At 39.7% G+C, this 22,724-nt stretch overlaps 1 protein-coding gene and 1 long non-coding RNA gene across 5 annotated transcripts; one reads left to right on the top strand and one right to left on the bottom strand.

Annotated features, from left to right (window-relative positions):
- The first annotated feature begins 981 nt into the window (after nt 1–981).
- Nucleotides 982–9,687, top strand: hhatlb (hedgehog acyltransferase like, b). Of its 4 annotated transcripts, none has more exons than XM_058637665.1 (12): nt 982–1,164; nt 3,963–4,100; nt 4,766–4,833; nt 4,925–5,038; nt 6,451–6,645; nt 6,729–6,938; nt 7,394–7,565; nt 7,648–7,792; nt 7,886–7,921; nt 8,562–8,763; nt 8,962–9,103; nt 9,388–9,687. In XM_058637665.1, exons 2-12 carry the CDS (start codon nt 3,995–3,997, stop codon nt 9,600–9,602), a joined length of 1,605 nt encoding a protein of 534 aa, XP_058493648.1. In that variant the 5' UTR covers nt 982–1,164; nt 3,963–3,994; the 3' UTR covers nt 9,603–9,687. The 4 variants fall into 4 exon arrangements, with proteins under 4 accessions (XP_058493648.1, XP_058493670.1, XP_058493664.1 ...); XM_058637687.1 differs by lacking the exon at nt 982–1,164 and adding an exon at nt 3,433–3,492; XM_058637681.1 differs by lacking the exon at nt 982–1,164 and adding an exon at nt 3,528–3,863.
- On the bottom strand, nt 9,599–12,217 carry LOC131465243 (uncharacterized). Its single transcript, XR_009241298.1, has 3 exons — nt 11,856–12,217; nt 11,646–11,779; nt 9,599–11,566 (listed from the first exon to the last, which is right to left on the bottom strand). It is a non-coding gene; the product is annotated as an uncharacterized LOC131465243 (long non-coding RNA).
- Between the last annotated feature and the right edge of the window lie 10,507 nt (nt 12,218–22,724).

Below are 22,724 nucleotides of genomic sequence, written 5' to 3'. Positions count from 1 at the left end.
TCCTGTGCCTTTAATGTGAATAATCTCATTGTTTCCTGCTGTAAGGTTGCCACACATCTCACTGCATTACATTCTGTGGAACTGTTACTATATGGCAGTAGTAGCAGGTGGGCAATATGAGCCTAGAATTATAACACACAAACACACACACACACACACACACACACACACACTATTCCATCAGGATATATCACAATAAAGATACTCATGATGATATTTTACAGAAATTTCAAAGTAAAAGCGCTTGTTTTGTAGTAAAAACATCAATGATGCAAAATAAAACTATTCTTATGTTAAAAAAAACAAGAAATAAATCTAAAATTAAGTAAATAATGGACAACTGTAATTACAACACCAAACAAGCATATATATATATATATATACACAAATATACATCTATATATACATATATACACATACATACATATATATATATACACACACACATATACATATATATATATATATATGTGTGTGAGAGAAAATTCTAATTGTTCAGCCAACTTTCAAGCTTAACTACCCACATATTCTTATCACCAGAATCTGTGATGACGCCTTACTGTTCATTGTCTCAGTTGTCCTTGGATCTGAGCGGTCTTCAATGAAACCTTTCAACTTAAAACTCATCACTGACTCCACAGGTTCCATCATTGATCGTCTCACCCAATGTCCAACTGACATGCAAACTCCACACAGGAAGACCCTCGGTCAAACCTGGTTACGAACCCCTGTCTTTTTGCTGTGAGGCAACAGTGTCAGCCGTGTGGCCCCACTGTGCTCTTACACACTGTACCTTCGACGCAAATGTACTATTTAGCGGGTTTAGGTTGGGTTAGCACCCCCGCCGCTTTACTACTGAAGGTGGGTTCACACACAACCAAGACCCTGTGTTGTCAGGTTTATAAGCAATTATAGTGATTTAACAGTCATCCTGGTCTGTTCCGCCCCCCTCTGTGTCAGTGGTCAAAGTATAAATACATCATGTCACCTTTAACCGATGGCAGCTCCCTGTCTGGGAGTCAGAGCGACCCGCAGCCCAGCCTGCGCCCTTCGGATGAACCACAGATTTGTTTTGGGATATTTGAATCTGCACTTTCTGAGCAAACTGACAAAAGGTTTGGTTCACGGTAACTTCTCCGCGGGCTTGCAAGTGCTGCATTCAAGGTCAGTGTGACAACAGGTGCTGCTGGGAACAAACCGAACTTGCATGACTGTGTGGCATTTGAGCAGCAGGCCTCGCAGACACTCATTGTCAAGAGAACAGGGAGAGTTATTTGATGCCATGCAGTTATTTCATTCAGTGTGCCATGTATGTTCCAGACAGATTATCTTGTTTTTGTTTGGTGCTGGGGACAAAAGATACTGGATGAATTTAGTGTAGAGAAGTTTGGTTATAAATAGCAGGCAGCTGCACCTTGTCAGTGTCTTTAAGGCTCTGACTTCTAAACAGAGGAACCTCAGCCATTTGCCCTTCACTGTTCTTGTCCCTTGATTTGACAGAGACCTGGAACCCTTAATATAATGAATTATTCTTTACACAAAGAAGGAATAACACGAGCAGCCAGTGGAAGAATGTAACAAAGTACTTTTGTGTCTACCATGATAATTGTCCACTAAATATTGTTGTGGTACCATTTCATTTTGTTCTATACAGCATTTTTTGTTACGTTGCAGATACAGTTTAGAAAACCTACTGTGAGTTATGTTATGAGTCAGTGTGACAGATTACAGCAGTTTAAATGAGAAGCACCTCAAGTGATGACATGAAAATGGCAAACTACTTGATTACTAAACCCGTAATTCTGCTTTTGTTGCTTAATCTATAAACTGCTAAACCAAAAATATTACAGATTATCAAACTACTGCACAGAAAGCATCATGTTCCAATGTATCCTGTTTTGCTAACATGCTAATTTGGCAATAATAATTGTAAGAATTTGTTGTTAATTTACACTTTTTCAGCTATGTTTAGTTTTATTTTGTTGTTTTGATGTGCTTCCTGTCTATGTCCTATTAGATTCCTTTGGTTTTACTTCCCTCACTATGATGAGTTACATCTTGGTTCTGTGGGTTCAGTTTTGACAGTTCTTCTTGTTACTCAGATTCTCCGTGGTGGTGGTACGTGCTGTTATTTTTAACTTCAGTTGCCCGTTCTTCATAAGGATTTTTGGATGCTCTCTCTTCATGACAGAAAGAGCTGGCCATCACAAATCCATATTAGACATGGCAGATACTACTTTGTGTTTGAAGCATTATTTAGAAGACAAATCACCACCAACTCTATGAAACTGTAAAGATTCTTAAATACATATATGTTTCAGACCAAAACTTGGATGACTGAACTACCGTATGCCAGGAGATTACAGAAATCATGGCCTCTGCAAAGTCTTTAGCCCGCTTGACAGTCTGCTACCTCTCGGGCCAACCACCCATTTGCTTAACTCAGAGACCTGCTGTTCATGGATGGTCGGGTTTTCAGATTTTAAGCCGGAGTTTGAGCCGAATTTATAAACTATTTTCTGTCGGACTCCCTTGGTGGTTCATGGATACTGCATGAGGAAATGAAGACACAGATCCACCCAACAGTCCAGTCATTTCCCCAGTGTTTAGGCGCAGGTTTACAGTAACCTGCACAAGCCACAACTCTAACTTTCCAAAAGTCATCCTGATCTTCAGCCCCATGACTCCAGCCCACAGCCCTGGCCAATGATGCGCCCAAGCTTCAGACTGAGGTTTTCAGTGACCAGCCCAAGCCAAAGTCACACAGGAATAATATATGACCTCAACAGCCCTGTTAATAAGACCCAAACTGCACCTTCAATGACAGTAGCCCAGAGCCAGTGTTGGGGATCAATTTCCTATGGTCCAGTGTGGGTGGTCACTGCTGAATTCACTTCCTCAGATGTCCTGACGGATGCCTACTCTTCTTGGGCCGGGAGGGTCCCCCCATCAAAGCTCCACTGAGCCTCTGTTTTCAGTCTGAACACCACATTCTCCATCTCCAGAGAGACCAGTGCTCAGCTTGTGGACTTCTGCTCTGATGACCACCAAAGCACTCTGGTGGTCACACAGCTTGATGGCCTCAGACAGCATCATTGGCCTCTGGTGAAACCCTGCCTTGGTGGTTCCTGCCTCATAATCTGGTGAGACCCTTTCTGTCTCCCAGGCTCTGCCAGTGGCCTCCTTCTCTGTCTCCTGAATCTGTGTCCCTGGAACGGTCTTAGCTTTGCCGTCACCCTCCTGCTCGTCTTTTGGGAAGGTTCTTGGCAGCCTCTCTGCTTGCTTTGCTCTCAGACCATCCCCCTGAGCTGGATTAGTTTTACCTGCAACTCTTTCCACGCCCTTCAGTGTTTAGTTTGTGAACTTTCCACACTCGTTTTGCCTGTTAATCTTGTTACCACGGAACCCTTCATTTGTATTCTTGTGTTGCGTTTCAGCACCTGTTCTTTCAGTTTCTCAAGCCAGTTCCGCATCTTGGATCCTTCTTTATCGGTGAGATGCTAACAGATGGGACATGGACATAGCCCAATCTAATAGTAATAGTATACTGTATTGTTAATTTCATGGTTGATAACAGCTGCTACTATTTTTCCTTTTTGCACTATTATTTTACGAGTACTCTGCGTTCCCAACTGCATCCGTGTTTTTACTTGTGAAACATTTGAAAAAGAACTAGGTTTGGACCTCACGTGTAGTACTTAGATACTGAAATGACAGACAAGTCAGTGTCTGTGTGTATTTTAAGTTCCACCTGCAACAGATCACACTCATTCAAACCATGAGGTGAACTTCTTTACTGTGAAGCATAGAACTGCTCGTGCAGGACTTTGCAGACGGTTGACTGTGTGCGAGACAAGAACAAGGTGGGGACCAGACACTTTTTGTTAGGTGAGGTGAGCCGAGTGCTGTAGTTTGAGCTGTACAGTATACGATCAATCGTTGACTCGTACGTTTGTGCTCAGGATCCTCCGGAACTCGTCCTTTCCGTGTCACCATGGGGGTCAAAGCTGCACTTCCCAAATATGAAATCTACTTCTACAACACAGTGCTGTGTCTGGCAATGTTCTGGGCCACTAGTTGGATCTTTGAGGTGTCCAGCTGTAAGTACACACACACTTGACTCTCTCTAACATCTTTCACTCCTCCCACTAGACAAAGAAAACGTTATAAGCAACTAATGTTATTTTTACTCTGAGAGTTTCACTTAAAATAGACTATGGGAGGTACGGGGGTTACAATATATGGCCTTGCTTATAGGATGCCAAAAATACTGCGATACATTGCATCATCAACCCTCTATTGGGCTTTATATTGTATCGCCAGATTTCTTGCCAATACACAAGTTTTGTGCTTCCCTTAAATTATTATTGCACGCGCATACAGTTGTTTTAAAACTGCACTCAGGTTGATCCTGAGTGGATGAGCCAGGTCCGGCTTTCACTCTGTATCAACTCACTCGTGGTAAAGTCAACAGTACAGTGAGGGAGTGAAGAGCTGAAGCTATGCAGACCACGCAGAGGAGATCAGGTGTCAGTATTAATACACACAGACAAAAAGAAAGAAAAAAAAAAATAGGTATGAGAGTACAGTTTCACCGTCTCTGTAACAAAGGATTCACACGTGTGGTCAAGAGGAAGGCAATGAAGACGGAAAATGTAACAAGATAAGTTTGTTTCTGGCTGTATGACAGTTTCTCAAGCACACAATAGAGTCTAAAGTGAAGTATTGTGTGGATATTTTGTTATTTTTGGCCTTATCTTCTCAGCAAATGCAAGCAGAAAGTCGTTCAAAACCAGCATGAAACCAGGATGGTACTACTTTGGGAGGAAAATGGTGAGAGGACATTAATACTTCTGTAAAAACAAGACTTCATGAGTGCACAATAACGCCCGTCTAACTTCTCTCTCTGCTCACTGTTCTGCAGGACACGGCCGACTTTGAGTGGATGATGTGGTTTTCCACTTTCAGGGAGCACATTTTGTTTGCTCTCTCTGGTCACGTGCTGTTCGCCAAGATCTGCTCAATGCTGGCTCCACAGGTGCCTCAAAAGTACTGATTAATTTATTGAGCTCCTGTAGGAAGAGAAATGTGCTAAAAGTCAATTTGGGTTTAATGACGCGCGCAGAGCTGCTATTATCATGGAGCAAAAATCAATCACGTTGTCCGCCGTGATGAATTAATCTCACACTACGCTCGTTATTATGAATACTTGGTGACATTTCAAACCCACTTTGTCACCATTTATTTTTACAGCGTTGCACAGCAGCCTTTTATATCACCAGCTAAACTGCAGATGATGAATGGAACCAGGTGGGAAGGAGTTAAATGGGGTGGGAGGGGGCTGACTGTAGATAAATAATAGCAGCAACAAACAGAAACTTCATCTAAATATAGCAACATAACTCATGTCACTATTGTCGGGCCCATTTTGAGTCACGGAGTGAAAACTTATCGTGAAGAATCCATTTTGGAAAACATCTTTTTTTTGTACAATCTAGAAAAAAAAAAGGTTATTGGGCCAAATTGAAAAGAAAAACATATTTAATCTTTAGAGAATAAAGTGGTAATATTAAAAAAGCTGTAATATGAGAATAAAGTCATAATATTACAAGAATAAAGTTGTAATACTGCATTGTAATATGTTGTAATACTATAAATTTGTAATATAAGAATAAAGTCATTATTAGTCAAGCAATTTTAAAATTAAATCAAATAATGATACAAAATCTCGTAATGTTACCGTCGTAAAAACTAGAGAAAGCAATGTAATGATTTTCTTTCTTTGACCATATTCAAACTCAAATGACCAATGAGCATCTAGTCTGGTCAAGAGGGGGCAGGTCTAGAGGAAAAAACAGGGGAAAAACCAACTGTTCATAAGTTGGTGGGCAATATGATCTTGAAATTGACACAATTTCACATAATTTCAAAGTAAAAGTACTTGTTTTAACGATGGAACGATGTATACTTCACAACTGTAAATTAAAACACCAGAAAAACTTATATATGTAACTACATGTTGATAATTAGTATTTTATTCTGTCTATATTCCATCACCTCAGCCCCACACGTTTTCATAGTATAACATGATATTAAGTGACGGACTGCATGCAGTGGGACCACATGTGGCCCGTGGTCCGCCAGTTTGACACCTCTAAAATGTTCTAGTCTAGTGTGTAAGAGTAAGTGATCTAATGGTGAGACTGCAACTTGTAACAAATGGACTCCTCCAACATATTTGGCTGCCCTAAGTACGTATTAAAAGTCTATTTTCATTATATTCTACATGATTATACACTTAAGTACATGTATTCAGTTTCTGCCAAAGAACGAACCCTTACTGGACCTTCAAGTCACACTAATTCTGACTTTTGTATCAACATCACATCAGTGGGCGTAGCTGCATCATGGACTGATTTTTGGACATGTGGTCGTGTGTCTCCCTCACAGTACAGGTCCCTGGTGCACATGGTGTATGGACTGCTGGCTGTGTGGACCAGCATGGGTTGGACGTACGTCTCCCTCATGTTGTCTCACTGCATCCTCCTCTACAGCGTCTCCCTGGTGAAAATTCGCTGGCTTTGCTTCGTCACTGGCTTTTGTACTCTCGCCACGTTCAAGTGTGAACCTTTTGTGTCCTGGCAGGTAAATGAAATTACACAAGGGGGACGTTTTGGTTGAATGTAAAAACAAAATCAGAGTTAATTCTTTGTTTCTTCTCCACACAGGCTGGATTTGTCGAGGGAGACTTTGAGCTACGCCACGTTCTCTTCTACGGAGGATGTGGGTTTACTATCATGCGCTGCATGAGCTTCGCTCTTGAGAATTGTGAAAGGAAAGACGGAAACTACAACATCCTGGAGCTGCTTAAATACAACTTCTACCTCCCCTTCTTCTATTTTGGGCCCATCATGACCTTTGACAAATTTTATGTTCAAGTAAGTTAAACTTTATATCTACCTCAATTATTTTAACAGTTCCCAAAATCTTTGGGGGTTTCACACTTTAAAGTAAAAAGAAATCATTAAAACTGCCGTAAGTTTACTTACTTTTAACTAATTTCCTTGCTATTGTAAACATGCCCCTCCCTCCTTTCTGAGGGAATAGTTGATTCATCAACAGTCGAACCTCACAAGCTGAGAGGACAGCCTCTTTCTGGAGTCCTGGCTCCTGATTAGATAAATACTTGTAAGACATACAAGACTATGACACAGTGAACAAAAACGCTAGATCATCGATAGCTACTAAAATACGGAGCTAAGTACTTCATTGACAACATCAAAATTATTTTAGAAACCATCCAATTTGTAATGTGAGCTAAATTCTTTAGTTTAAGAGAAGCATCACAGAGGTTTGGACTGTAGTTGAGACATGTGTCTGCTGCCCCCCACAGGCCAACAAGTCAGACCTGACTAGAAAAGAGCGGGAAATGTGGAACATCAGTCTGCAGGGCCTGATCCACTTGGGGGTCATCATTGTAGTGGACGTGCTCTTTCACTTCATGTACATCCGGACTATCCCCACCGACATGAAGCTGCTCAGACACCTCTCAGACTGGGCTCTAGGTCTGGAAATGCCTGTCTGCCGCAAAATAGCAAAAGTTCCAAAGTACCAAATGCATGACTGATGTGTTTGTACTGTTTGCAGTGGGTCTGGCTTACTTTAACTTGGTGTACGACTGGGTCAAAGCAGCCATCATGTTTGGAGTCATCAACACAGTGGCCAGACTGGATCATCTGGACCCACCAAAGCCGCCAAAATGCATCACGATGCTCTACGTGTTCGCTGAAACGTGAGTGGGATTTTCCCACAGCTCGATCACATCACGTGGTTCATTATACTCATGATATAAAAACTAAACCTGCTCTATTTCCTCTCTCTGTAGCCACTTCGACAGAGGAATCAATGACTGGCTGTGCAAGTGAGTGCATTAAAGCAGTCGTGACCAGCCATGCTGATGATTTTCATTCTAGTCAACAATAATAGTAACTTAAGAATCAAGAATTTTTATTGCCATTAACGAAATTTTGCAAAAATAATAATAAAATAACAAAACACTTAAATAAGACGCAACAAAATATAAAACTAACTAACTTAACAAAATAATCAAAACCAAGTAAGATAGATTCAAACAAAGTGCTTAACAAGAAGTAGTAAAACAAAGGTGGTTTAAAACCGAACAAGCAGTTGACTAAAAGGTGACAGAGATACAACAATGAACATGAACAAACAAGAACGCACATAATGTATTTCCAAAAACTTTTCATAACAAACTAACTTTTTTAGATGATTTAAAAGAAGCCCGGAGGCTCCTTTTGTTTCACACTGATGGACACTAAACGCACGCATAAAATGCCTTATTTATCTTCACAAAATTGAAGTTTTCACAGAAAGGGGAGTTTAAAAAAGGGCAGAGATATATTATATTAAGTACAAATTTGCTCCAGTCACAATTTATTTGGTGGGGTTGTAATGGTTTGTCATCTTTAAAGAGTGTATCTCACCTATAAAGGAATTTGTAAATGTTGTATTATTGAACTCTTTCTGATCCTTTCGCCCAGGTACGTGTACGATTACCTGGGTGGAAAGCATGACAATGTGGTGGAGGAGCTGGTGGCGACGCTGTGCACCTACGGCGTCGCCGTTCTCTGGCTGGGACCCTGCGAGGTGGTGCTGCTCTGGGCTTTCTTTAACTGGTTCGGCCTCAACTTTGAGCTGTGGACTGCCAAATTCTTCTCCATGGAGCCGTTTGCCTCCATGGAGGTCGGTCAATACTTCTATTTTAGTGTGTAGTAATGGTGTAAAGTGCTTTTTGGCGATTAATCAATTTCATGGAATCACTGCAAAGTGTTCCATCAAAGAAGATCAACAAGAAAGAATTATGTTTGTTTAATGTTTGGGGCTGTAGATGTCAATTGTTTCCAATTGAATTTTTAATTTAAAGTTATTTTTTTTAAACAGATGGAAATGTCAGAAGCCATGTCCCGCAGGATCAGAGCCACCGTCAATACTTTGAACTTCTGGTGCATCGTGTTTTTCAACATCGTGGCACTGAACAGTTTGGACTTTGCCAAGTTGGTCGCTAAACGACTCCTCCTCAAAGGTGGGTGTTGTTTTTATATTATATTAATTTATTGATGCGACATAGTATGGTAAAAGTTTAAAATGGGTTGGTATATTATAGTAATATCATCTCATTAATTCAATTCAGTGTGGTAATTAGATATTACACGAATACCATGTTATTTTTCAAAGTAATATCCAAGTAATGACTAAGTAACATTTCCCGCCATTACCAAGCTATTACCTATGCAACTACTATCATATTGTTGCCGTAAAACTTCAATATTTATAACACTATCAGTTATTCTCTTCATCCCTTCCCAGGTTTTCCTATAACCACCATCATCGTCATGTTCATGACCTACTGCCTCATTCAAGCAATTAAGGAGCAAGAGAGAAAACAGGCCCTGATCAATGACCCTGATCCCCTTCCTCCCGTCCAGCCTCAAAACATCACCACCAGTGTGACCGGTGCTGCTGCAGCAGCGTCGGCTGATACTCAGCCGGTCGCAGATCCCAGTAAGGAAAAGGCAGAGTAGATATTTGGTGTTCGCCATTAAAGGACGCAGCAGTCGACAGTATTTAGTGTTGTAACGTTTGAAGGAATGCTCCTCTGCACAGCCTAAACTGTAAATATGTTTACCATCATTTTACTGTATTTAATGAGGAAAAAGACGATGCAGACAATTAGTTTATCCTTTAAGCTTTGCCTTAAGCGATATCACAAGTAAACTGCAACTTTTTGTTTAGCTGTTAAGAAAAGGTGTGACATTTTTCAAGGAGTTGTTTGTATGAATGACGGTTGGGTTTTTCCACCGAGTGGTTTCTAGACCTCAGGTGTGAAATAAAACAGTGGAGCTTCTTCTGCAGTTTGAGTCAGACATCTTGTGGTTTCTGGTGCGAGGCATTTCTGATCATCACATCTTTGTAGCTCCGACTGTACTTTCACACTAGAAACACTTTGCAATAGATCATATCAAGGATGTTGCTTTCAAGAAACCACTTCGTCAAGTGTTTTATGCATGACTGCTTGGCAAAATTATTTTAAGACACTAATGTTCTTATTTAGATTTCCTTAACTCTATAACAATTGTATTTGTATAATATCAGAGACTGCTGACAACATCTAACCCAAGGATATTTCTATAACTGAACATATCTTTATGACCCAATGTAAATTATGAATTTATGTTTATCAGATATAAACACCTGAACGATACTGGCTGTCAATCATACTGTGTCCACTCATCCGTCTCACTTTATCATCTATTTTACTTTGAGTAGAAAAATGTACAATATTGAAACGCGCAATTGAGAGCATTAACTCCTCAGGAAGCGGTTTACTGACATTATAAATCAAGAAACTTTTAATCAAACGGAACTCTTTTTGGCCCCTGGTCTCCGAGCTTAGTGGAAAACTAAATCCACTTCCTTTAAATGTGGACATGGTTCCTGAGTAAATCAACCTCGGATTATGAACCTCAATTTGGTTTCAGTAAATTGGGAGGTGCTGCCACCCAATGGTAAGTGAAGTTTGACACCCTCTACTTGCCCTAGCTCCAAAAACATTGACAACTGTCTGCAGTATGTACTGTACCTGCTGTCCTGCATCTTGCAGTGGCTTTGCAGCCGAGTCCAGCCGCCCCCAGCTCCAACTATAACATGAGACATGATGAGCTTCTGGCAATCTTTTATTTCATTCCTCTGGCGTTCACCAGCAGAGGGACATTGTGAGCAGCAGCACAACGACTGGCGACAGCAACAAGAAAAGAACAAAACAAAAAAACATGTTACACATTTACAGTTATCTAGAAATGCATTAACTGGTCATAGTAATCTGCCTTAGCTGAAGGTTTCTGATGTTTACCAAAACTTTTCTCAATGGTAACCCAGACTTAACCATTTAAATGCCTTTAATTTAGTTTCACTGTAGGATAACACCACACGTTTGTCCAACACTTAGCTGCTAAAGTGGTTTGCATTTAACTATATGTGATTGTTTGATTCACATGCAAGCAGATAAACTGAGTCAACACAACTTCTGTCCTTAATCTCTATGCACAATCAAGTTCGCATTCAGAGTTCAAAAGTGACATTTTTTCCACCATTAACTAGTCATAATACAATCTCGTATTAAAAGGGTCTTGACACAACTAGATCTGGTGAAAAATCTAAAATATTGACGTTAATGCAATTAAAGAATTTCAAAAAAACTACTTGTCAAAATAACATTCATCACAGAACCATGAAAAAAAAGAAAATATGTAATAATATAATTTTAGTGTTGTGCTGATTCATGTGCACATACAGTTTTGTGATGTGTGGGGGTGGGTCAGTGGGGGCAGGGGGTTCTGGGTTGAAGAAAGTCCCTGGCTTTAGGTGGTAAAGTCCATTTTGTTTAAATAAAACTGGATCTATGTCCATGTCCTATTGGGCAGAGAGGCGGAGCAGCCATTGAGGCATGTGTATATTTTGGTAGGCTCCGGTCCTTCAGGTCCAACACCTAAGAAAAAAAGTTAGCACACTTTCTGCTGAAGTAAATACGGATTAAACAAAAGTGAGTATAAGCTGAAAGAACGTACCTGAAGACATCCCGTGGCAAAGGAGTCATCGTAGAAGGGTCCTTGGGCAAGGTCCTCATTACAGCGATCCATGACGGGACTTCTCCAGGTTGTGGTGTCCAACATGGAGTCCTCTGATGCTGCCTTCATCACCTCTTCAAAACAAGGTAGATTTTGATAAGTCAGAAGAAAAAAAGGTAAACAAACGACAGAAACCCTAAGGTAGCTCACCTGGTCAAGGGTCTTCTCACATCCAGTCAGGGTCCACCGATGGATGCCCTCCCCAGTCTCTACCTGGCTTTCCTATTCTACACTGACAGTTTGCCAAACTACCCCTGCCTCCAACCACAATTCAATATCAGAAGACCAAGCCTCAAGTCCTGTAGATTTCTTTACAAAAACAGATATCGACTAGCCCTTTGAGATGATGCCAACCCAATGTCTTGGTTGGCTGCATGAAAAACTGCCAATCTCACAGTTGCCCAGGCAAAGATCCTTCCAATTCTGTAACCTCACCACAAAGTTTCTCTGCTTAAACCCTCATTTTGCTAAGCATGAAATCAATTCCACTTTCCCTCTCAGACCTCATTCTCTCCCTGCAGCCTTACAACACCCATTGCTGTCGTCGTAAAATCGGCAAGAGGCAGCGGTCTCACAATTCAGAGCTTCTTATGTGTTTAGCAAGATGTAGCGCTAGACCATTGACAAAGCAGACCCCTTAAAATGCTTGACCCTAATTTGACCAAATGCTTCATTTTGTCTAAAAGTGACTTACATGGCAAACATGTTCACTCCAATTGTTTTGGAGGAAAATAAATGCATACCATGACAGGCTGAGTCACAAAATCAGATGGATCCTTGTCCGATTTTGGAAACTGCACAGCCATGGTGTGCCAGTCAGTCAGGATTTGTGGCCAGATTCCATCTCACACACACACGAGGAGGGGAAGGACAAAAGGCCCAACCATCTTACGAGTCGACTCAATTTACCTTCTTCTGTTGTGTGAAGGAGAACCAGCTCATTTAATCCTGACTGATTTACAAATTGAGCAATAAAGTTGCTCAAATACTAACTCTGTTGTTCATGCCAAGAGCATGTGATCTTTAGCATGGTTACCCAAAAGGTTAGAGGTCAGGTTACTGACCCCAAAAATGTAGAATTCAATTTTTTTTTGTCTTGTAAACTGATGAAGCATTTGGGTAAATTGGATCAGACATTTTAAGGTGTCCACTTTGTCACTAGTCTAACGACACGTCTTTCCCAACACATGAAGATGCAGTAAATCAGGATATGGCTACCTTTAGCAGATGTGACAACAGCGGTGGGTGTTGGAAAGCTGCAGGGAGAGAAAATGAGATCTGGAGACAAGTTGGAGGAATCATTTAATGCATAGCTCAACAAGAGTTAAAGAGGGAAACTTTAGGGCAAGTGTCAAAATCAGAGCAAGTTTGCCAACACACCTGGGAGATTGCAGTTTTCTCATGCAACCAACCAAGAGATTAAGATTAAGCATCATCCTAATGACCTCACAAGCTGCCTAAACTGTGAAATCAAGTGGCCGTCAATGTCACATTTTCATTTTGCAAGAAAGTCATGGATGCTGGGATTACAGACACTTGTTAGCTGAAATTAGTGTCTAGTGTGTGGTGAGGTGTAAGTCCTATGCTACCGTATCAAATCAAATCCTAGCAAGCCAGTTGCATCTATCAGTACAAAGGTCAAGACTAAATTAAAGCCATTTAAAAAAATTAAGGTCCCAGAATTTCCTGCAGAAATGTATTTACTTTAAATCATTTATTTAGATTGAGACCCTGACTCACTCTCAGAGAGGATGGCTGGACAGACAAGACAGACACTATGACATGGCATGTGTCAGTGTGTAAATAAAGGCCTTTGCACTAACATTGTCTTATCGTTAGATGCAAAATTACTTTTGAATTAATTGGGACAAAAAGCATGTCACAAAGGCCTTTAGACTTACCTGGAAAAAGTTAAAATTGTATCCATTTAGAATATTTTAATCATTTATTTTTTAATACGGTCAGTCTAATTGATAAAATTTGGCAATCTTCAGGCATACATTTTATGCACCTTTCTGGACCCGTAAAGCCAATTAGTTTCTTAGACTGGGCCCAAAAGGTCAGATTAACATCAGTCATCACACATACTCAATCAAGTGACCAGGAAAATGTAGGAAAAACAGATCAGAAATTAGACTGGCACAGCAGCCAAGACCAAGCACAATCATGACACAGCGGCCATGAAGAATCAAGAGACGGATGTGAAAAAAGCTCAGGTTCAGTCATGGCACAGCAGCCAAGCAAGAAAAACTGCATTTACCTTTTAAAAATATTTTAACGCAACTCAAACGCAATGTATTAAGACGAATATGCAGTGATGGGTGGTCGTCTTCATTGGAGAAGCTGAAAAAGATGCGGAGGCATCCACGTTTGTAGATCCACCAGGAAGTAAAATGACTAGACGCGCAATGATGATGGTCAATAAGGTGGGACGTACGATAATACAAACGTATGTAATACAAAGGTAATGGCATGGCGGCCATGGCACCCAAAAATTGGACATTGGGGATGAACAACAGAGTTAGTATTTGAGCAACTTTATTGCTCAATTTGTAAATCAGTCAGGATTAAATGAGCTGGTTCTCCTTCACACAACAGAAGAAGGTAAATTGAGTCGACTCGTAAGATGGTTGGGCCTTTTGAGTGGGGATACGGCGGCCACCCAGAAATACATGACACCTACTGTTTGAAGATCTTCATGAAGATCAACCTGGGAAAAAAAAAAGAAAACAACTGAGTCCAGTCCCAAACCCTGACAGTTCGATCTCCTGCAGGGAAGTAAAGAAATTAACATAATCACAAGCAATTGTAAAATAAAGCTGATGAAGAAAGTGTCAGTACCTCATACAGCCACACTTGTTTTAAACACAGCATTAATATAACCACAAATGTATATAAAAGGTTGATATCAGTTCAACAAATTGATTAGCCTTAAAGACTGGTTGAAGTAGTAAATTGTCTCCAACTTACCTGTTTCTTTAAAGTCCGACCAGGTATCCACGAGCAGGTAGCAGAAGTTTGTTCCTTTAAAATAAAAGTTTGTACTTTAATGACTACATTAAAAGTTTATATAGATAGATAGCTGGATAGCTCTGTAACCCTGAATCTGCCTTAAAATATTTAACATGTTAAAAAATGAATAAATCTCTCATCAAAAAAAAACACAATATAGTAATGACATTGATGGCAAAAGTGAGTTAACAGCAAGGTGGCCATTTTAACTTGTTTAGTCTCATCCAACCATTTTAATAATGGATTGATTGGTTTGAGTGTTTCAGAGTTTGTTTCTTCTTAAATGTGGATATTCCCTCATTTCTTTGCTCCACATAATTGAATTCACAAAATTTTGGATTGAGACTATTATTGAGCTTTGAGAAATAGCAATCAACATTTATATGGAACAAACGTTAATAAATCACATATTAACCAATTCATTAAAATGACAAATTGCAGTCCTATTTTGCATCAATAATTTACCTGCTGAGACCTGACAAAATTCCATCAGCCACAGTAAACCAAATAAATCAGCCAATGTTGGTTCAAATATTTCTTTATGTTGGTACAAGGTATGGACAACAATAAGATAATAATTAAACTAATTGAGCCTACAATGAGCCAGAATTAAGATTACAATGGAGGCACAGCTTGGCTAACATTGAGCCAAGGCTAATTTTGAGGAAACAATTGAGCTAGCAATTGCGCTTGCAATGAAGCACAGCTTGATCAGAATCTGAAATTGAGCAAATAGGCTGCCAGCCATTTTCAGAGCATTGGTCAAATTGACATCTATAGCAGTCAATGGCAGTCAATGAGTTAAGGGATAATTAAAACTCATTGGCTGCCATTAACTGCTATAGAGGTCAATTTGGCCACTGCGTTGAAAATGGCTGGCAGCCAATGAGTTAAGCTGATAATGAGGCACAGCATGGCTAACACTGGGCAAAGGCTAATTTTGAGTATAAATCAGCCAACAGAGTCTTTTGTTTTAGATCATATTTTTCAAATAAACTGAAAAATGTCATTGCATTTTTACCTTTCATTATATTAAGGGCTTTGGTGAAGGAAAGAAACTCAATAAATCTAGGTTTCACATTGATATATTTACATTTGTGTATGTAAAATTTCCCAAAGATTAGAATATTGTTTACCAGAAAGTCCCATTCATTATTAACCATAGCAACACCATAAATAGTGTCCTCTTTAGAGAAGGGCTCAAGTCAGATCTTTATGTACAGCCAGACATGAATATCAGTCCAAAGTGCTTCAGAGGACATACATTGAAAAAAATAAATGATCCGAGGTTTCAATATTATCACAAAATACACATTTACACACCATTCAACATTTTTAAATGTACTTCATTTGCTTTTGGATTTATGGGAAATTTTAAGTATTTGGATCCCAAAGAATACAGAATATCCTTGGAGAAGATTTGTTTGATAGAGTTTCGAAATGACAATAAAGGGTGTGTGACGTTATCAAACCTCATTAGGGTTCGAGCAACTTGGTTGCAAGAACCCTATTGAAACTGTGAAGATTATTCTTTTTATTATTATTATTATTATTATTCCTCTAAATGAATCGCCTTTTTGAGGCCTTTCCCATACACGAAAACTCACCAATTTTTGCGAGTGCATCAAACCTGGTGTAAATTTACGTCTGAAAGTACTTCGGGGACACTGCGTACAAAATTGGAAGTGGGCGGGGCTTACGAAAATGAAAAACAGCTTTCATCAGGCTGATTTTTCTCGTGTTTCACGTACATGCACGAAAGTTGGTACACATGTTAAGCATGTCAGGACGGTCCAAAAATGTCGTGCTGGCGCCGCTGTAAATCCTACAGGAAGGCCGCCATCTTTGGTTGAACGGCCATTTTTGGCCTATTTTGGCCATTTCGCACCATCGGTATTTGAACGAACTTGTCCTAGAGCTTACATGGGATCACGTTCAAACTTGGTGAGGTCACTGTGGACAAGTTGGGGATCTAACGATGCTTATGGTTAGTTGAAATGTCGCATGGCGTACGAGAAAAGGGCCGGCAAAGTTGGCGAAAATTTGTAATTTCTCGCTACACGCAACGAAACTCTTATAACTTTGTGATGGAAGGTCCGATCGTAACCAAACTTGTGGCGATCGATGATGGGCCCTTGCTGAAGATGCCTATGCAAAAACTGTTAAGTTTGTAAACATCGCCTCCTGGTGGTGGCAGAAAATCTAAAAAAAAAAGTTACTTTTACAATTTCGGGAATAACTTTTACAGAAATGATTGTATCAAACTCAAAATTGGTTAAAAGATTCTAAACACAAGGTAGACTATGCGTGCTCAATATGATGGCGTATCGTTACATGATGTTGCCATGGTAATGATGCAAAGTCGGATTTTTGCGACAAAAAAACAAACTGCTACCACTTTGCGAATCCTAGTCCAATCTGAACCAAACTTGCTAGGATTGATGATAGTCCGGCCCTGAAGACACCTATATGAAAATATTCACTTTCAAAAACAGCACCCCCTGGTGACGGAGACAATATGACCTCTGGTATTTGAATGAATTAATCCTAGAGTTCTTGTGCGATCACCTTTAAACTTGGTCAGGTCACTGTGAACCAGTTGAGGAACTTAAGTTATCAAAAGTTTTTTAAAATGTCTCATGGTGTACGAGATAGGGGGCGCCAAAGTGGGTGTAAATTCCTATTTTTCACAACAAAAAGCGAAACTCTTATAACTTTGCGATGGAAGATCCAATCCCAACCAAACTTCCTATGATTGATAATGGGTAGTTGCTGAAGGCGACTATATTGCCGAAAACAATACATTTTGAAAACAGCGCCTCCTGGTGGTGGTAGAAAATACAAAAAAAAAAAAACTGTCACAACTTTGCCAATCCTGGTCCAATCTGAGCCAAACTTGCTAGGATTGTTGATAGTCTGGCCCTGAACAAACCTATGTGAAAATATTTCATGTCAAAATCAGCGCCCCCTGGTGAAAGTGGACGGGCCAAAAAACTGCTCCAACCCCTAAAACTTGTGGTCCTGAGGAGCACGTTTAATGTTCATGCACGAAACTTGGTACACGCGTTCCTTAGGTCGGGCCGGTCAAAAAAGTCAGCGTAGCCTATGCTCTAAAACGAACAGGAAAGCCGCCATCTTGGATTGAAAGTAAATGCTTTGCTGATTTTGGCCATTTCGCACCAATGATATTTGAACAGATTTGTCCTAGAACTTTCATGGGATCACCTTCAAACTTGGTGAGGTCACTTTGGACAAGTTGAGGATCCAAAGGTATCAAAATCTATTCAATAGATATTATGACGTAAGAGTAAGGGGCCGGCAAAGTTGGTGAAAATTTTAATGTTTCGCCACAGGCAACAAAACTCTTATAACTTTGCGATAGAAGGTCACATCCCAACCAAATTACCTAGGGTTGATGATGGACCATTGCTGAAGAAGTCTGTGAAAAAAACGTAAATTTTGAGCACAGTGCCTCCTTGTGGTAACAAAATATACAAAAAAAAACAATTTCGGTTATAACTTTTACAGAGTTAATCGTATCAAACTCAAAAATTGGGAAAACATTTAAAACACATGTTCGATGATGCGTGCTTAATATGATAACAAATCGTTCAACGGTGTTGCCACAGCAACACTGCAAAGTCAGATATTTGTGACAAAAAACAAACTGCTACAACTTTACGATTCCGAGTCCGATCTGAACCAAACTTGCTTGGATTGATGATAGTCCAGCCCTGAAGACGCCTATATGAAAATATTCACTTTCAAAAACAGCGCCCCCTGGTGACAGCAGACACTATGACGCCTGGTATTTGAATGAACTAGTCCTAGAGCTTTTGTGCGATCACCTTTAAACTTTGTGAGGTCACTGTGGACAAGTTGAGGATCTAAAGTTATTAAAAGTTTTTCAAAATGTCGCATGGTTTTCGAGATAGGGGGCGCCAAAGTTGGCGTTCATTCATATTTCTCACAACAAAAGGCAAAACTCTTACAACCCGTAAAACTTGTCCTCCTGAGGATCACGTTGAATGTACATGCATGAAACTTGGTACTCACGCGTTCCTTAGGTCCAGACGGTCAAAAAAGTCAGCGTAGCCGAAGCTCTAAAGCGAACAGGAAAGCCGCCATCTTGGATTGAAAGTAAATTTTTGGGAGATTTTGGCCATTTCGCACCAATGGTATGTGAACTAACTTGTCATAGAGCTTTTGTGCGATCACCTTTAAACTTTGTGAGGTCACTGTGGACAAGTTGAGGATCTAAAGTTATTAAAAGTTTTTCAAAATGTCCCATGGTTTTCGAGATAGGGGGCGCCAAAGTTGGCGTTCATTCATATTTCTCACAACAAAAGGCAAAACTCTTACAACCCGTAAAACTTGTCCTCCTGAGGAGCACGTTTAATGTACATGCACTAAACTTGGTACTCACGCGTTCCTTAGGTTGGGACGGTCAAAAAATTCAAAGCAGCCTAAGCTCTGAAACGAACAGGAAAGCCGCCATCTTGGATTGAAAGTACATTTTTAGCAGATTTTGGCCATTTCGCACCAATGGTATGTGAACGCATTTGTCAAAGAGCTTTAATGGGATCACCTTCAAACTTTGTGAGGTCACTGTGGACAAGTTGAGGATCCAAAGGTATCAAAATCTTTTCATTAAGTATCACGGCTAACAAGAAGAAGGGCGGCAAAGTTGGCGAAAATCACGATTCCTCGTAACACACAACAATCTCTTATAACTTTGCCATGGAAGGTCAGATATTAACTAAACAAGTGACAATCGATGATGGGCCCTTGCTAAAGATGTCTATGCAAAAACTGTACATTTTGAAAACATCGCCCCCTGTTGACGGCAGACAATATGACGTCTGGTATTTCGCTACAACAACAAACTCTTATAACTTTGCGATGAAAGGTCAGATCTTAACCAAACTAGTGACGATCGATGATGGGATCTTGCTGAAGATGCCTATGTAAAAACTGTACATTTTAAAAACAGCGCCTTCTGGTGGTAACAGAAAATACAATTTCACAATTTCCCTTATAACTTTAACAAATTTCATTGTATCATACTCAAAATGAATGAAAACATGTAAAACACATGGTAGATGATGCTTGCTGAATATGATAACAAATCGTTCAACGGTGTTGACATAAGAACACTGCACAGGACCCACTCTACTAAGTGGTTTGTCAGTGCAGTAACCTTTGTTCGCCACATGATGGAGGCATTTGCCTACAAATCTATCAAATCTAACATTTACAGTTTCTCATGCTGCTCTAATTGGGATTGTTGTATCCACTTGAAACTTGATATGTGAGACCTCAGACTCGCACTGAACATGTCTGTAAAACGTGACCTCTCCACAGGAAGTAGACACGCCCAAAACAGGAAGTAAAGTGTAACATTGTCTGATATGCACAAACCTTGATATGTGAGTCAAGGGACTGTCCCTGAACACGTTTACGGACACACCTTTCACCCAACAGGAAGTCACTCTGACTTTGCTGCTGGGGATATTGAGCAAAGACTTAAGACTTCATCTGTTTGACATAACAGATTGTACCAAACTCATTTAATATAACGCTCTTATGTTGAGTGTGCATAATTATCATGTATGAAATATGAATATAAAAACACTTTTGCACCACAAACATGCAGAACACTGATTTTACTACACTTCAAGAAAATGTATGCATTAGGACAACTTTACAACTGCAGCTCACATGACATAGCCAAAAAAAACAACCAGGAAATTGAAAGGAGTACAATTTCACAAACTTTTATTTAGATTGCAAAATAAAAATAGCCATTATTTCTGACATACTTAATACTTCAGTAAGTGTAATACACATGGTAGAGAATTCCAACAGTATACACATTGAGCAACAGTGGAGAGAACTCCACTGTTTAAAAAGTTTAAGAACAAGAAGATATCTCAAACAGAACCAGAATCAAACATGTGCAGCCATCTGCCTTGAATGGTTGGGGTGGAAAAGTGAAAGAGGTTACAGGGGAGATGTGGGGGGGCAAAAAGAGGGGAAGACAAAGTTATAATGGAGGAGCAGGGTAGAAAGAAGAGAGAGAGGGACATAGACATACATAGACAAACAGCAAATGCATGACAGTGTTGGACATAAATTTATTCAAACAGTAACATAATTGTTTTATTACATTGTCTTCATGATGTGACATAAATACAAATTTAAATAAATATACACAAACACAACCTACAACCCAGAATACACAGGTATCTGCACAGCAAAACAAATAGGTAATTAAATAGGTAAAAACAACAATATCATTACACTAACAACAATATCAATACAACAGCAATTTCATAGTGTATTAACACATTTTATACAAAAAACACAACAGCAATTCATGTATAGCAATAACACATTTCATACCACAAATACAACAGCAATTTCATAAACAGCAATGACACATTACATACAACAAGTACAACAGCAATTTCATATACAGCCATAAGACATCTCATACATTTCACACATTTAAATTCATAATGTAGTAACACATGCCCACAAACTATTCATCAAAGAGACTGAAAACAACTAAAACATTGATTATTCCAGTTGTCGTTTTGGGTCAAGCACCCACAATGTGGAGGCACAGACTGTAATCACTTCAATAAACATAAGACTGCCTCATGATCACTAAAGTATGTAGGCAGCACTAATGATTCTGCCCCATTATCTGCTCTTTTAACGTAAATGTGATCAATTAAAGTGCCCTTCTCTGTTGTTGCTTTTGTTACAATTTGCATATATCCTTTCGCTGTTAAAAGTGGACAGGTTGCTGATAATTTCAAAATATCATCATTAAAGTCTCCCATGACTGCAATGGTTCCATTTACTGAATCCAGCCAATCAAGAAAGTTGCCTAAATTTGTCTTAAATAATGTCATGGGATAACATGGTGGTCGATATATAACTGCAATAACTAGATTATGTGAAGTAAATTTGGACACTATGCACTCCAAATTAAAAGGAGGAACTTCTTGTATCTCAAATTCTGTGTTTGGTGCAATATAAATGCCAACACCACCATGTAGTTGATCTTTTAATGTAACTAGTCTGGGGTCATCACTACTGTAAGATGAACTGCGTGAACAACCATAAAATCTATAACCCTCAATATTTATTGATTCCATTGAAAAATCTGCTGCTAACCATGTCTCAGTGACAGCAATACAGTTCAGCTGTAACTGCTGTGTACACAACACCAAATCTGGCACATGTCGAGTCAATCCCTGCACATTCATCAAAAAAACACCAAACCTGCTTGCCCTCAATTGCTGCCCTAATAAACTATCAACTAAGAATGGAGACATTGTTTGGATTGCATCTTTAATGTCACCCCTACAATAAATCTTCTTCTCGTCAAACTGTTCAATAATCAAACCTGACAAACTCCTGACTCGACTTAGAGCAACATACGCCTGTCCAGCTGCAAATATCTTGTCAAAACAAACAACAACATTATTTACTGTGATGCCCTGAACTTTGTGTATTGTACACGCCCATGCTAACTTAAGTGGGTATTGACGTCTCAAACCACCTTTCTTACAAGCTCTCTCCTCCTCTGGAGCAATAGCTGTAGAACCTGCTACATCAGCTGAAACACTTGGTGATTGTCGTCTCCTCTCTGCACCTACATTCTCATCATCAAATTTAACATAAACCTTTATTGGAAACTGAACACGCTCTGATTTGACGATACGTGTTACAACACCACAAGCTCCATTCACCAGGCCATCACTCACATCAACATTTTGGCACAACATCACACGTGCACCCTCACCTAACAACAACTGTTCAGCCAAATAAGTATTCTTAGCTTTAGCATGATGGCCTTGAATTAATTCCAACTTCCCTGTTCTCCTGTTGTTCTGAAAATCCTGAGCTTCAATAGTGACATAGTCACGACACACATCATACAAACGCTGAATATTATGTGCATTGACTTGTTGATTTGTCGCATAAATGTGT

The sequence above is a fragment of the Solea solea genome, chromosome 1, assembly GCF_958295425.1.
Source record: "Solea solea chromosome 1, fSolSol10.1, whole genome shotgun sequence".
Taxonomy (NCBI): domain Eukaryota; kingdom Metazoa; phylum Chordata; class Actinopteri; order Pleuronectiformes; family Soleidae; genus Solea; species Solea solea.
Note: the sequence above shows the minus strand (reverse complement) of the source record. Positions and strands in the feature narration are given on the sequence as shown.

Excerpts from the sequence above, each read along its gene's own strand:
- hhatlb (XM_058637665.1), top strand. The coding sequence starts at position 3,995 with ATGGGGGTCAAAGCTGCACTTCCCAAATATGAAATCTACTTCTACAAC. Across the intron at positions 6,939-7,393 it reads TTGACAAATTTTATGTTCAA|GCCAACAAGTCAGACCTGAC; the intron begins GTAAGTTAAACT and ends TGCCCCCCACAG. Across the intron at positions 9,104-9,387 it reads TAAACGACTCCTCCTCAAAG|GTTTTCCTATAACCACCATC; the intron begins GTGGGTGTTGTT and ends ATCCCTTCCCAG.